Raw genomic sequence first — 16731 nt, 5'->3', positions numbered from 1 at the left:
ATTGGATTGGCTCTACTTCCGTTCCATGGATCCTGGTGCTGAGGCTTCGCTTTACAGCGTGCCCTCAATAAACAGTCGGTCAGTTTTCGTCCTGCCGCTCCCCTTTCCTGGCTTGTTTGCCGGTCACTTCCATTTCCGGACATTGATGTTGGTTTGCACAGGACTTTAGGGCACCCCTAAGTCACCTGGAAGTGCCTCGGGGAAACGAAAGAATGGAACGGAGGACTTAGTTGCGTGTCACCCGTCCTGTACTTACGTTTTTGCCCACCTTCCTTTGCTCGTCAAACAAGCATTGATTAGGCCAAGGCATCTGACTTGCACTGTGTGAAGAGCTCCGCGTAGTCTTGACCTGAGAGAGTTGCCTGCAGCGGGGGAGCGTTGTAAGTGTGCAGATTCCAGTGTGAAGCCCCTGCCAGGTCTGGAGGGGATGCTACTGCCGAAGACCGCTCTGTGTGCTGGCCGTGTGTGCAGTAAGGAGCTAACCACATCACCAAAGTGGCAATGCAGTGTCAGCAGTAACTATCTGTTGGGCCCCTACAACGACCAAACGAGCGGCCACTGTCTGTATCCAAACGCCAAAAAGGAACTTTTTCAAAGCCTCACACAGGGACAGTGGGTAGGAATCCAGCACGTGTGCAGGCAGAGGGGCCCCCTAAGGGTCCATCCACCACAAGCTCTTATAAATTATAACCCACTAGAATAAGTGCAAATTCGCCGAGTCGGCTCCAGCAGCAAAGTCAGGGAAGGAAATGTAGTCGGGGAAAAAGGTTCAGAAAAGAGATGTTGACAGAGCACTTAATGAAACCGAAAGCGAAAGTACAAACGAGTCAGATCAAGCTTCGGCGGAGGCCATAAGTTTCGACTCTAAAAGGTGGAGCTCTAAACTTACCGAGCACTTTTTTGGTGATATTATGCACCCACATGCTTTAAGAGTCATGCGCATGCATCACTGAAAACAGTGGCGTAGCAAGATCAGGTGGTACCCAGTGTGGAAAATTTCTTGTCACCCCCCATTCCCCCCCCCCGCCCACATTGAAATGATTAAAATAAGGGGAAAAAAGATAGTTACACATATTTTTGCCAATTTGTCACCCCCCTCAGTGCCATTTTGTCACGCTCTCAGTGATGACACCCGGGGCGGCCCGCGCACACCGCACCCCCCTTCCTACGCCACTGACTGACTATTTTGGAATGCGATTTCTACAAAATTATGTGCTTTATGACGATTGCACAGTTGTGACCACGACACTGCATGCCCATGCACCTTAACGCAGGTGGCCAGTTCTAATTAAGCATACTAATAAGGCAGATTTCCATATTAGTATGGTCAATGAAAATGTAAAAAAATGCAAATTAGGGTAAACAAAGAGCAAAAAAAGCTGCACATTTCAGCCATGGGCCGTCAACCGTCAGAAAAAATATATACACACACACACGTATTACTCTGGCGTAGGATGAGCAAGGAAGAAAGGAAAGTGAGGCTCACAGGGCAAAAAGCTAAATACTAGGACAATGGTCTTCAAACTGTTGGCAGACGCCTCATGAGGGAGCAAAGATCCCAGAAAAAGCTTAATGACCACTCACCTAGAAAGTGACAGGACAAAGAAGGCGGGGAAATAAAGGATAATAAGACACAAAAGGTCATTGACAAGGCAAGGAAAACAAGACTGGAGGGTGTAAGGGAGAAGGTTCAAAGAACCCCGCTGTTTTAAATATATTTTTTTTTTACTTTGTTAGGTACTCTGCTTGTCATGTTTGGAGGCCCCTTATTCCAAGGCTAACATGTTCACTCACTTCAAGCATGCTAACATGAGGCAGACCACAAAATTGCTCCCCTAAAATTGCTTTCGAGTGGGTAGTCCCACTTGGCCATCTTATACAGGAAACTGCATTTGGTGACAGACATATATAGGGTTTTGCAGGTCAGAATGGCTGTACCTCAGGAGTAATATGGCCAGGTACGGCAGAGTCCCCGTCCTCCCTTAACTCCCGCCCTTGGATGATGTCCCATTTTTCCGGTGTCCAAGTTGGTACACAGCCCATCTTCCCCCAAGGCAATCAACTTTATTAACACCAAGGTTTGGATTAAGGGTCATGAAACCCCGGCCATATTTATTAAAAACAATACTAAAACATTAATATATTTACATTATATACACAATACGCAAAAAGTCCAGTCCGTTACATCGATAGGTACAGTCTGTCTTTTTGGCTAACCATAACATGTTTTCTAATACATAGACATTCCTATCCTAAACTACGGCAAGGTCAATGACTGGCCCCCCGATCCTGATCCAGCTATGCCCAAAACTCCTACCGGAGTGCCCTTGCACAGGGGGCACCGTTCACCGGGAGGATACCTCCCCCCCGAGCACCCCCGATCTCCTAAAGGGGCCCATGCAGTTTTGCGCAGCTTCCTTGTGCGCCTGCGGGGTGGCCAACCAGTCTACTGGAAAGCGTAACTCCCCTCCCCCCGCACCCTTCCAGCCTACCAGCTGTAACTGCCCCTGAAATTCTATGAGAGACCATCTGTCCCTCCCCCTCGGGCATCCCCATTTTTCAATGGTGCCGCCCGCTAAGGACCTTAAATTTAAGCTCACCAATCATGACCTTAACGCTGACCAAGGAATCGCATCTATAAATACGAACAAATTTAACGTACACAATGAATACAATAAAGAACCTGTAAATGAAAATGATTATCTGACAAAAGAGAAAACAAGAAAACACAACAAAACCATGCTGAACAACTTCTGCTTTAGGGTATGGTGGGTGGGTGAATCCGATGTGACCTCCGTGCGAGATCCCAACACGAAATGTGATCAGCTGTGGGGAGCGGCGAGGAAAGATTTTTGCAGGTCAGAATGGCTGTACCTCAGGAGTAAAGATTAGTCCCTTCTAAAGCCAAGCACCTCCTCGTTCTGTGGACCCTCGGTCCCCTTACTTTGAACATGTGGGAATAGCGTATGTGGGTGGCACAAAAGTGCCCATTGTGAAGCTTGTGGTCTAGAAATGGAGGATGTAGGACTAGCAACACAGTGACATGGTCATCCACACCATCATCTCTTCAGACACTGCATAATTCTTGCTTCTCTTTCTCAGGGATATCCAGGTAACTTTTTGCCCAGGTAGTCCATTCGTGTCAATACATGAATACATCTAGAAAACCACCATTTCAGGCAGTCCTAGGCTGCAATGTGGGCAAGAAGGATCTCCATACAGGATTAGGGTTACCCAACCTGATCATGGGACTGGTATTTACAAACATCTCAGTAGAGACCAGTTTCGTGTGGCTGGTCTTGGACGAAAGCTCTCGAGTCCACTGCCTTGCCTGGCAGACTGGCACTCAAAGGTTGGCACACTACAAATGATCTGAATGTTGGTTGGTCCCTGCTCAGCTGTCCTCAAGTCCAGCCTGACTCCAGGAATTTGAAGATCTGGGGAAAACCAGCCATATAAGCAAAAGGAAAAGGAGTTGTGTGACAGTGCAACATACTTACCCCAACAGCACTGCTGTAAGGTAAAAAGCAAAGACTCATTCAGTGTGTCACAAATGAAATGGAGGCATAAGGCATCTATCCTGCGCTTTCTTTGTTGCCTCCCCTACTGCCCCTCCCATTGTTGTTCCTGAGGGAGCAGTCTTAAGTAGTTGAAATCAGTACCACTTTACTTACACAGCCGACAAGCTGAATAACCTGGCTGTGGCACCTATTAGGAATACATCTCCCACAACGCCACTGAAAAAAGGTGGAGAGCAGCAAGTTACATCTGACAGGGGACAACTTAAGATCTCTCTTCACAAGATAACCGACCCTTTCATTCTTAACTAAACGACGAGTAATCAGGACTTTCATCTGTGTCTAGTTCATCTACGGAAAGGTGGCGGATCATTTTTTGACTTACGGGTGGATCTCGAAAGTATTTTTTACTTGTAACCATTTATTTCTTGTAGTGCCTCAGTGACTTCCTTCTCTTTGGCTACAGACTCCACCATCACCCCACTACTTCAGGAAACAAGAGGATAGAATGGCATCTCTGTAGAGACTCGGACAGTCCATGGACTAAATGTCGGCAGACAAAATGTTTTGTTAAGGGTCTTAATTGAATCCAGGGATTTAGCCTTTCTCATATGTGATATTAATAGGTTTTGTTCATTCTAAAATGAGGTTTATTTTACTGATGGAACTTAGATCATTGGGGAAATGCTGTCAGAACCAAGATCCTTGTTGCTACTTGGAGAAATACCTGGCTCAATGAGAGAACATCGCTGTCTCCACATCCATTCATTCCATTGTCTCTCTAATCTTCTATCCGGAGGGCTGGGGAGGGGTGCGGTGATGCCATATTTTTAGGATATCCACATGACACAAATTAACTTTCATCTAATCTAGATGTAACTCATGTGCACAATTCTTAGTTGTCCTGAAAATCTGGCACGGATCCAACTACATCACCATTTGTTTCATTTAAAGCTGAATTCAGTGCTTAATTTGAAAAAGAATAACTTCCGGGGCCTAAATTTTGGCTCACAAGCCCACAAACGCTGCTAATGAAGGTCGGGGTGCCGATCACGTAGGCTGCCTAGTCTTGATTTCATGGTATGTCTATTTAATCCAACACCAGACACCCTCTTCCCCTTTATCTCACTTTTGTAGGTTATTTTCCATTCATGCTTTCTCTCTTTGTCACAGTTTTCTATCTCTCTCTCTCTTCTTTTTTTCTCCACTTGGGTTTTTGTGTCTTTTGCCCTGTACCAAAATACCCAGAAATTAGTGCTGGGCAGTCCCTCCTGCAACTACTGGCTCAAATTAAGCACTGGCTGGATTAATGCCATACAACTAAGCAGCCCTCGTTTTCATATTCCATGCTAGTCATGATTTCTGGCGTGTAACTGATGCTCCTAAAATTGTGTTAAACAGCCTAGCACCAAAGATGTGCTAACCCCATTTCCCAGCCATGGATCAGAAAAACCCAGTAGTGTAAAGATATTCAGCTAGTTGTCAAAGCGCCTGCTTTAGATTCGAGCGCTCTATTGTTGTGCACTTGAAATAGGTTTGTAATATTCGTTCTTTTCTCCCTCCCACAGGCCCCAGCACCACGTGCACGGAAGACTCTTGTGCAAACCAGGGCGTCTGTCTTCAGCAGTGGGATGGCTACACGTGCGACTGTTCCATGACCTCCTACGGCGGTCCTGTGTGCAATGACCGTGAGTACCAGGCCTGGGGGCTCTTCCCAGTAGTAACTCAAACCACTCAACGCACGTTCATGGGAGCTTATTGTCTGTACCAGTCATCTGAGCTGATTTTAATGGAGTGGGGTTTCACTCAAATCTAGCCATTCGAAGTTCCTAATCATGTGTGGTGTTTCTAAGGGTAAAAATTGTACTGTTTTGCCTGCCATAAATGCCTGTGCCTGAGCAGGCATTCCTTTGCGACACAGGAGAAATGCAAGAGGGTCTAACCAGGCGCTGTCAGAGGCGTGCCATGAACACACTGGCCCACACTTGCTATACTATGCACTCCGTAGCGCTGCATGACAAATTTCAAGGCCTCATTGCACAGAACTTAAAAAATAACCAGAACCAGCTTTTTAAAACAAATATGTTTTTATTGGCATGTCAATACCATACATTACCACACTATGAGCAACAGCAGCAACCATCGAGCCATATCAGACAGCAACTGTGCCTGCAAATATCGCAAAGTCCACTTGGCCCATAGCAGAAATGACCAATAACCCAAATAACAATGTAAGCTCCCCCGACCCCTTTACCGTGCTCAGCTGGATACATATCCCAGGTTCCAGAGGACATGCGCAGTACAGTTTACCCGCCACAGGCCATCTCCCAGCGTAGTTTCAATCCTCAGTGCCTGTGTGCACCTGTTCAGTTGTGGTTCCCTCCCCCCGTGGGGCGGGGGCAGTATGTCTGGGTATGCCCCTCGTCCGCCTCGCTCACCGCACACATGTTCATCCAGTCCATCTGAGAACTGCCTGTGGATTTAGAGCCTTAACCCCTTCCCCGCTCATGACGGAACCGCTCCGTCATGAGCCACGGTTGCCGTGTGCTCATGACGGAACGGTTCCGTCATGACACGACCGTTGGCGGCCGCTCCGCCCACGCGGCGCTGTTTCCCCGCCTGTGCGGGGGGACAACGCAACTGGGCGGAGTCATGACGGAACCGTTCCGTCATGAGCACATCTCAACTGTGGCTCATGACGTAGCGGCTCCGTCAAGAGCACCGGGCCACCGCGCTGCCCCCCCCCCCCGCACCCCCCCAGCGCCGCGGCGGAATTCCCGCCGCGGCGAAGGGGTTAAGGAAACCTGTTTGGTTGGAACTTTAAGGAAACACCTGCTTTGTCAGCACCTCAGAGAAATACCTCTTCAGGTGGGAGGAGGCACTCCCATACTTTCAATTAGTTATATTTGACGTAAACAAGGTTCAATACCTCGAGATGGCCTCCTCCTAACAAAAAAAGGCAATAACAACCAGGAGGAGAACCCGTGGGCCTTTATTTTGAAACAAAACCTGTTCAGTCTGTGCCTCCGCGAGATATCTCTTTAGTTAAAGATTTAAAAATACACCTGTTCAGTCAGCACCTCAGAGCGATACCTGTGCTGGTACAGTTATAGGGCTACACCTGTTCAGTCATCACCTTGGAGAGATACTTGTTCTGTAAGAGCCTTAGCGAGTCACCTCTTCAGCAGGAGCGGCTCGTGCAGGTAAGAGCGGTGGGTGCAGGTGGGGACTCGACAGACAACGATAAAGGAAAATTAAATAATTATTTTTCCCTCGCCGTCTGTTGAGTCAACCCCCCCAAACACTGCTGCCCGCTCTTAGCTGCCCGAGCCGCCCCAGCTCCTGGGCACCTCTTCAGTTACAGACTGAAGGATATCCTTTTTCAGTCAATGATACAGACAGATTCCATTCCAGGTATAGTTATACCTTTCCAGGAATATAGCATGTTACATCGCGTGCTTTTACAACGCGGTAGTTACAACGACTGCATTGTTAGTACGTGATACCTTTACATCGCAATTCATTAGAACGACTTTCTGTAGGGTGCGCGATGGACTTAGGAATAGTCATATTTACTACTCCTACTCCAGTTTGCGCAACAGCAGGGAAGGTGTTGGATTTCATATCCAATCCCTTAGCGCCCCCTACAGCAAGTCGTTCTAATGATTTGTGATATAAACGTATCGCGTACTAACAACGCGGTTGTAACGACCGCATTGTAAAAGCACTGCGATGTGATGACAGCGTTGTTAACGCTGTTTTCCCCTTACCAGGTATGGTTATGTGGATGCACCTGTTCTGTAAGAGCTTTTGAGCTGTGCCTGTCCAGTAAGAGTCTTTGGGAGTGGTCTGTTTAGTCAGAGAGATACCTGTTCATTTTTAGACCCTTAAGAACACACTTGTTCAATCAGCGCTGCAGGGAAATACCTGGTCAAGGAGAGCTATGGGAAACGTGTTCAGTGTTTCAGAGAGGTACCTGTTGAAGTAGAACCTTAGCGATACACCTGTTCAGTTTGTGCTTCAGGGAGATTTTTTTTCCGTTCGATTGTCCGGTCAGTGTCTCAGAGAAATGCCTGTTCAGGTAGAATCAAAGGGATGCGCTTGTGCAGTCGGTGCTCCAGAGACACCTGGTCTTCAACAGACATAGGAACTTGTGTCCATGCAGGAACCTAGACTCCCACGCGTTCATTCAGAGCGTCAAGAACATACCTGTGCGTTTTTGTCCTGGATTCAGGGCACACCCGTTTGGTCATGGCCAGCTAGAGTTGTCAGTCAACCTTTCACAAACAAGGTTTTAACTTAAGGGCGAAAAAACACCGGCTTCATCTCCGCTAACGAACACCTGTTTTACCCCACGCTGCTGGTTCTCAGACTTAAAATGTACTTAATACCTGACAAGAATTCGAGTTTATTTTTGTACTCTGTAGTTAAGAGGCAGTTACGGCAGCTGCCTGCCTGAAAGAGACACCAGTCCCACGCTCACAGTGTTTCTCCTACAGACAGAGTCAGAAATAACTGACTCATAGGGAGAAGGATGCTCCTTCAAGTCTACCAGCTGTACCTTGACAACCTCTCGTGTATCCCTGTAAATTTACAATGACTCAGCTGACGTGGTCTTCCCTTCAAGATGTCGCTGACGGCCTCCCTTTGGAGCACGAGGTTGTGCTGTATCAGAAAACACCATAGGGCACCAAGATTGCACAGTAGCCTTTGAGCGTATAGGCACAGCTGCTAAAGCCCTGCTGCGGGCGTCCCAATACGAGGCATGCACAGTTGAAGATGTTTTGGCTTGCGGCAGAACTATTGCATTGTGATCTTATGTCGCCATGACACTGTGGATCGCTATTGGTCAGAAATGAGGACCAGACCATTTCGCGATCACCCAAAGCAATCTTCTTCATGTTCTTCTTCTTCGATTCTGTTCAAAAATTTCCCAAGCACCGGCCTCGACAGCGGGCAAGATGTAGTGTTGTAGGTAAGAAAATAGATTGTGCAGTTCAAATATAAAATAGGGTACTTTATTTGAACCTAGTCCCTCCAAATTTGTCCCGCTGTCCAGAAATTGATCAACCTTGCTGACCACGAATTGGCGATCCTGAATTTGCTTTACTAGGGAGCGATGCAAGAGCTTTGAGAAAATTGAGTGTAGTCTATTTATGATGTAATCATTCACTCAAAAGAGAATCACACTAAAGCTTATTTAAAAATCGGTTTGATTAATGAGAGAAAAGAGAAGAAAGTGGGATTGTTATCTTTAATTCTGCCAAGCCTGATTTAAGAATGCTGGCCACACACATTAAATCAATTTCACTGGATAAATCCTCACAATGCCATGACAAATTCAAAGTCAGGCCAGTTGAAGTCATTGTGGCACCTTGGGTTCTGCTAATGTATGGTACAGGAAGCTGAAAGTCAACAAAGACACTGGCACAACCAATGGCAATTTAGTGGCTGACCACAGTTGTAATGAAAAAGGAAGCGGTCTCAAAGCATATGCACCACCCAACAACCACTCACTCTCCTAAGTCGAACAAAAAACATGAAGTTTCAACTGATGATTGCAAACTGAATCTGCACATGCCTTCCAAATTTGCTTCGGGCCAGTGTCTTCGATACCTGCATGCACTTTCCTTGCGCTCGTAAGCTTGATGGTTTCCTGTGATAAGATTGTTGCTGTGTGATTACTGAACATAAAGGATCCTCGTGGAATTTGTCTACCACTGCTTCCAACAAATGAATTGCTTTTATTGGTATGTCTTTCATAAATTTGCTTAGCATATCGGTGTGGACTCAGAAAACAGGACTGCTTCCATGGATGGTCCGGAAAGGTCAGAACATAGGAAGCATATTTACATGGCCTCTGCGCCATTGGAGCATCACTTTTTTTGACTGCTGAGCCATTTAAACAAGGCCACACAAAGCCACCTTGCGTCGCTTTTCATGGTATTGTAAATATGACTCTCTTTCACACATTACTCTGCATGAAAGGGGTGTTCCATGAATATAGCTGTTTACATCACATGCGTTTACAACGCATGCAATTACAACGTGGTTGTTACAATGACTGCGTTGTTACATCGCAGTACCATTACAACGCAAGTCTTTACAACGACTTGCTCTAGGGTCCGTGCTGGAGTTAGGAATAGTATAATTTACTATTCCAACTCCAGTGTGTGCAACAATAAGGAAGGTGTTGGAATAGTAAATTATACTATTCCTTAGTTTAGAGCGCCCTCTAGAGCAAGTTGTTGTACCGACTTGCATTGTAATGTCACTGCTATGTAACAACGCGGTTGTTGTAACGACCGCGTTGTAATCGCATGCGTTGTAACGCATGGGATGTGATGGCTGTTTCCCATGTTCCATGGGTGTTGCTTTGGGTATTCATACGAAACACCCATGAATGCTGACGCATTCCCAGATTTGCAAAGATTTGTAAACCTGGGAATAAGTCGGATTCTAATGCCTCTCCAGGGGAGATGTTAAAGTGGCGCAACAAGGAGAAATACCTTTATTCCTCCTCATTTTTCCTCTTTCTATGTGTGCTGCATTCTGGGGCACACATAGGAGTAAAACACCAGGTGTCCCTTCCGGCACAAAAAATAATCATTATAGCAACGCAGGTACCTTTTCACCTTGATGCAAGGGTGCCTGCATTGGCGCTAGGCAGCCTATTGTGCGCCAGTGCAGAAAAAAGCAAAGGGATGTGCTGTATTGCTGTAAATGAGGCATCTCTGCACTTTCCTAATGATGCCGCTCAGTGCAGTAAGATGGCTTGCAGTGCTGCGCTGCATCATTTCTTGTGAAAATGCTCCATAAAGTTATGAAGTTCATAATGGTTTTAATTCTTCTGGTTGTATAAAAAAAGGGGCAGCCAGCAAGTGTTGCATTAAATAAATAAATACATCCAGTATTTGTAAAGCGCAAACTAATCACCCCTAAGTGTCTCTAGGCGCTCGGGCCATCAGACATGTCATGTATTTCTCTCCAGGGTTGTATGCAAATTAGTTAAATATACAATAATAAGAATGAAAAGAAGCCCAAACTACATTGTGTGTTACCATCACAAATATCAGTAAGTGGTGTGCTCAAAGTGTATAGGTAATGCTAAAACACAATTTGCCTAGACACCTGAAGCGAAACACATGTCACTGGTATGTTTTTTCAACCAGAAGATTAAAGACAGTTCTCATCTGTACTAGGGGTGTGCAAAATTTGTGTAATTTGCTTTCACATAATTTTGTTAGATTTCAGCAAAATTAGCCTAAATTATACATAATGCAAATCTGTCTCTCGGTGCTATGTTTTAGCACAAAATGCATCCTTGTGTCTCCACTTTTGACACATGAATACACTCTGTGCTAAAAACAGTGCAAAAAAATAAAAGCACCACAAACAACCCCTATGTTGCTCTTGTGTGTTCACTGTAAATTGTCATCAAGAATGGTGCGCTTGTTGTAAATTTTTACCACAGAATGGCGCATAATTACGCAAAGAGGTGTAGTTGGGAATTAAGTGTAACAAATGATCGGAAGCTGTCCAGGGTTCTGAAACTTTTCACTCTCCAAGTCCATAGATATTTGAGTTCACCTTCATTTCTTGTTCTTGTTTTACTTCAGGCATTGATCTGTTTACTGTTCTATATTAGTGTTGCTATTGCTGAATTGTTATGATATTGGTCAGCGTTACAATTAATTGTTCTTGTCATACTGGTTAGTGGTACATTTCATGGCTGTGTTTGATATTCTTTTGTGTAGCCATTCTTGTTAAGAAAGTCTTTAATGCTACCATTATTGGTCTCTTCTGACATTGGACAGTGGTACTATTGTTCACCTGGATCCCTTGTTTGTTTGTTAGTTCTTTTATTGAGTCAGCCTCATTGTCCTTAGTTTGGTTTCTAGGTTAGACAGTTCTACTGTTAAGAACATGTGTTGATACCGTTTAGTCTGAGTGGTCTTCACTTACTATACTATTGATTAATGAAATAGTTTGTATTTTGTTCTGATAGTGGACACTGTATTTGCTATTGGCTTATTGTAATATTAGTGAGCGTTACTTTCTAGTGTTTGTCCTTCTATTGGATACTAAAGGTACTCTCTGCATTTTGTGGTAATAACTTGTGTTACTTTTCTGGACTTGTCTTTAAAATGCCATAAATGTTCAAGATTCCCACTCAACAGCATCCAAAAGACCCGAACATAGCAGTAAAAAAAGAATCCAGTATTACATTTAGAATTATAGGTGGGTAACAGTGAATTATAGGGATGTGTCTCACTGAGGAGTCCTGAGTACAAGAGCGATGCTTGAGTGGTTTGTGATGTCACTCAGAACCCTGAGGTGAAAAAAATCCCCGTAATTCCCTTTCTACCCATCTATAATTTTGTTTTGTATGGCCCCCAAAATCATATGGCCCTGCGTTCGACTGCTACGCAGTCACAGAGAAGTAATGGTCGAGCCATATATAGCATGGCCTCTGTTATGTATCTTTGTCTCTAAGATTAAAACAAAGATAAAAACTACATTAGCCTCCATCCTTGACTAACCCCAGCACCCTCCCGGCCTTCCTTCCCCATCCTGCGGCTGTGTTTTCTGCTTTAAGCCAAAGCAGACAGGCTGCACTCTGCTGACAGGCTCCCCGAGAGCCCGGCCGCCTGGCCTGGAAGGCCTGCATGACCTCCCAACAGTGGATAGTCAGTTTTGTTATCAACTGTTGTGATGTCATAGCAAGGAGTTGTGACTTTCAGAAACTGAAATAAACGATAGAGGCTGTGTATAAGAGCCTTACATAACAACAGAATACAAAACACAACGATATTTGTGTGTCCTGCTTTGATTAGGGTTGCTGTTCTTTCCTTGGCGTGATTCAGGACTCTGCTCTCAGGCGTCTCCAGTATTGGTTGGCTGAACCATTCTTTCCATGTGGTATTGCTGTGATATTGTTTGTGCTTTTATGTGATAGTGGCTAATGATGATGTCGGTAAACATTACTGTTCTTGGCTAGCAGACAGAGGAGTCACATCTGGGGTTCTGGGATTGCGCCTGTATCCTGCGCTTGTTTACTCACTGACCAGAAGGATTGTCTGATCTCCAGCATGACTGGGACGTGGCCAAGGCGGCTTTTTCCTATTCTTGGCTTGTTACGGCGTTGGACAGGATCTGGGCATGTATTCCTCGTAAGGGAATATATTGGCAGAGACATTAGATGTGCAAATCGTAGGTCCTGACTAAGATGAGTAAAAGCAGAACTATTGAATGAACGCCACAAATGCCCTTACTGCGCAGCGACGAATCCGGTGCACATGGCCCTTATTGGTTTGACCCTTTCACTGCATTGAGTGTTGTGCACCAACATCATGCACTGCACTCCTCTCTTGGTTTCAGCGTGATCTCAGTTAAAGAGTAGACCTCTAGCATCCGCTGGCTTAATCCCACGAATTGAGCATCAGCAGATGCGTAGAGTCGCACGCACAACTCTACGGTGAATCATTGAGTCGCGGCTTGTCTTACAGCTCTGGCACTGCAGGACTTAGAGTGAAATGTGGATGTTTTTTCGATCAGTAAACAGCTGGCATGCGGATGAGGAGCATGGCAGAACTCTGGGCTTAATTACATATTTTCATTCACCCATGAACACAGCATGGTGGAGATGGAGGGAGGGAGGCAGAAGAGGGGTTGTGGTTCAATGCCATCTGAGCTTTTGTAGTTACTTTGCTTACTACCCCAAATGTATGTAAGATGCAGTGGCTGGAAGTCAAATGGGTGCCCGGGATTCTTCCTGGAGGTCAAGTAGGGGATACACTATGTTCGAAACAGAAAAGGTGGTGAATTATTTTCTGCCAATCTGTCAGAGCACTATTGAGCAGTCCTCCATCTTCTCACGTCAACTTTTGTGCGATTTATCCCGCTCTGAAGTCAACTAAATGACTGTATTTGATGAGTATTGAACAGAAACACCCTTAGGGTCCAGCAAAGCACTTTGCGTGAAGCATAATAAAAGTGAAATGTGGTGTGTTGCATGGACACGTGCAAGGAGACTGCAACTCCCTAAAAAAGGGTCTTTCTCCATTAAAACTGATTATTTTAAGGCTGGACAAGAAAAGTACATTTCCGCATATAGAAACTATTTACATTATGCATTAGCTCAGCAAATAAACAATATATGGTGACTAGGGGTGGTGGGGGGAGATGTGGCTACTCTAGAAGCTTGAGACACAGAGCTACACTATTGGAAATCATTGGACAGGTGACTTTTGCTGAGTTGTGTTATTCCCGTTGAGCTCACAGTGATGTTTCTTGGAACGTTGTCTTCTGTTTTTTGAGATTGCTGCCAAACGATGGCTGTTACTAACAATTTTTAAATTAATGGAAGAAATTAAACGAGATGGTGCATGCCGCCATTATAAACGTCTCACAATACTATGTGTTTGAATGCTCAGGTTTAAACCGTAACATTCATATTTAACTTATGTGCCATCTAACTAATGACTACTGGTGGTTAAATGCAGGAATGTTCAGAAATATCTTACCAGCCATAAGAGGAAGCGTAGTAATTGCCCACTATTTTTTTTTCAGACGAGATGTTTAGGCCACGGTATTCTGGTGCAATATCTGTGAGGATGTCTGTGCCACTGAACATAAACCCAATGTGCCAGTAACTTGTTTTAATTCAGATTAAAAAGTATAAGGTACAAAAAATGAACCCACTATCTGTACAAAACATAAAAGGTCATCAAAATAGCGTTGGCCTAAAGTATGTACAAGAGCTGAATGGGGCCCGGAGCACGTTTAGGCTGTTGTGTTGCATTGGGCCCTCGAATCATTTTTGGCCATCTCAAGTTGGCGACCCAGCATGTCATATTGTCCCCATGAAGGAGGCCTCGGATAATGGCATGTTTCTGCGAATATCTACAACACTCTTCCAGTTAAGTTTTCCACTGCACCCTGTGTCTTTGGGAAGGCCGCAAAGCTCTGATGCAGAAATGACAGTATCCTTAACGCAAAATCACATCTTTCCAGAGGTTGCAATGTTTCTGTTGAGGGAATTACAAAAACCTAAAAGCAAAATCCGATCAGCCCATTGCATTTGGTGCTATCCTGCCCTATTAGGCACATGTGTTATGGTATAAACATTCATTCAGATATCTCCATTTCAGAAACGTACCAAAAAGATAAATGACGCCAACTCTTAAAATGTTCCATGATTAAAAATTACATAGTATGAAACATGTCTCATTCAATTGAGTTTTCCTCAGAAAATACTTTTTTTTTATTGTGGGCAATTTTGCAAATGTAAACTGATGTGCAAGTTCCCCCATTGCTTCTTTTGCATTACAACCCATTATCCACTAGGTTAGACGCCCTTATCTTGAGAAGCAATAAGTTTCCCGACGCCATTCTTGTGCTCGCTTTTTTTCCTCTCTCTTGTACAACTTGACTTTTTTCCTCTCCTCTGTGTTTTTAAGAAACCTTCAAAATGATGCTTTCCGACAGTTCATCATTTTGGCCAGGTACCCTATTTCTGAAAAAGGGCCGCCCATTTAGGCGCCTGAGTACAGTATTCAGTATTTTTAAAGGAGTCCAGCTCTGTTTTGCAAAGTATAGCCTGCATTTGGTACCCATGTGTATAGCATTTATATTAAATTATTATTAGTTTGTGTGGAAACATTTTTTGTGTTAGAATATTAAAACACGGCATATGATGTATTATGTGGCATGGGTTGTACATGTATGTTGACTGGACGTACTCCTTGATTACCCACAAAGTAAAGTGACACATTGGCATGAAATGCACTTGGTCTTGAATAGCTTCATTTTTAAACAGAAAAGAAATACCATGTGACTCCTGTGCCTCTCCTCTTCCATGACAACACTATCTGGACACATACTTGGTTTGGCCAATAGTTTCGGTTTGATGGGGACAGTATCTGATTTTCGTGTTCTGTCCTGGCAAATCTGTGTAACTCTGCTTTGTCCTGGTTGTCGAAGAGGGTACAGCAGGGAGACAGATCTCAATGTGTACTCTTGGGAGTTTGGCTAGCAAAACTTTAAAAGAAGCAGCTTGACAAAGATAACACTAAGGGGCAAAGTTGCATTTAATTTTCCGCAGTTTTCCCTTTTAGGTCTCGCCTGACCCAGCACATGCGCTGGTCTGGCGAGACTGATTGAGAGGGCTCCAAAAAGTGCTACCAGGCCAGCCTAGAGCTAGAGTGCATGTGTGCGGGCGTGCGCGCCGCGCTTTACCGCGATTACTTTCACTTTCGCGGCCACACGGCCGCTTTGATGTTTGATCGTGATCGCGATCACTTTCACTATCGCGGTCGCATAGCCAATAGGTCTCGTTTTTGGGACCTTATAAGTATTAAGTTATGCAACTGTTGCATGGCTAAACACTTATAAGGTCCCAAAGTCGAGACCTATTGGCTATGCCAATGCTTGCTTTCTTTGTTGGCGAGTGCTGTCAGATAAGGCATTCATGGCCTCACACTCGCTGCGAATTGCAGTCCTACTAAGGGGTGGGCAAGCCACTGAAAGCTCCAGTTAGACCCGAGCCTGAAGCATGTCTCTGGCTCACCTCGAGTCCTAAAGGAACCTCGAACTCAAAGCGAGCTGAGCTTTTATGTGGATTCTGACTGCCACCCACCCTCTACCCCGGATGTGGCATTACTGGCAGAGCTGCCTACTTTGGAACTGGGGAACCGGGTCCGTTGGCTCAACATCCTGTGATTCTAAACAAATCACTTAATCTCTTGTGAATAGAAAAACAATGGATGTGACCTTGTGTAATGTAACTGGTGCTCATGTAAAGCCTCCAATACCCTAGGCCGAGTTAGAGATATACAAAAACTGCAGAAAAAAGCACAAAGAAGTAAAAAAAAAAAAGCGTTCTAAGAAAAGACAAATACCCATTTAGTGGCTTATTTGTAAAAAAAATGAAACCAGAAAACCTAGATAAATTGTGGCTTCTCTGTAATTGTGTGATCTTCAGCACATATTTTATTTAACCAAAACCTTTTCCTCTATTAGCAGGCATGAAAGCACTTTTAAATAGGTCTGTTCAGAATACCAGTTTGATCAAAAACCTATTGTGTTAAATTTAATAAACGATAATGTTGCTGTATAACAATCGGGCCATGTGCAGCTTTTGCAACTGACAGCTATCTTGCCTCTCAGTTCACTAATAGGTCCTGTTGTAAAACTATCAATTATAACAAGT

At 44.6% G+C, this 16731-nt stretch overlaps 1 protein-coding gene across 2 annotated transcripts in view; it reads left to right on the top strand.

Annotated features, from left to right (window-relative positions):
- The window catches only part of NRXN2 (neurexin 2), a 2164206-nt gene that overhangs the window by 1467260 nt on the left and 680215 nt on the right, over positions 1 to 16731 (top strand). For both annotated transcript variants that reach the window (XM_085625468.1, XM_085625469.1), the window contains exon 17: positions 5087 to 5206. In XM_085625468.1, the coding sequence (XP_085481594.1) occupies positions 5087 to 5206 (120 nt within the window). The remainder of the gene's footprint in view (positions 1 to 5086; positions 5207 to 16731) is intronic.

The sequence above is a fragment of the Triturus cristatus genome, chromosome 9 (genome assembly GCF_964204655.1).
Source record: "Triturus cristatus chromosome 9, aTriCri1.1, whole genome shotgun sequence".
In the NCBI taxonomy this organism is placed as follows: Eukaryota; Metazoa; Chordata; class Amphibia; order Caudata; family Salamandridae; genus Triturus; species Triturus cristatus.
The sequence above is the reverse complement of the archived record's forward strand: the minus strand, read 5'-3'. Positions and strand labels throughout refer to the sequence as shown.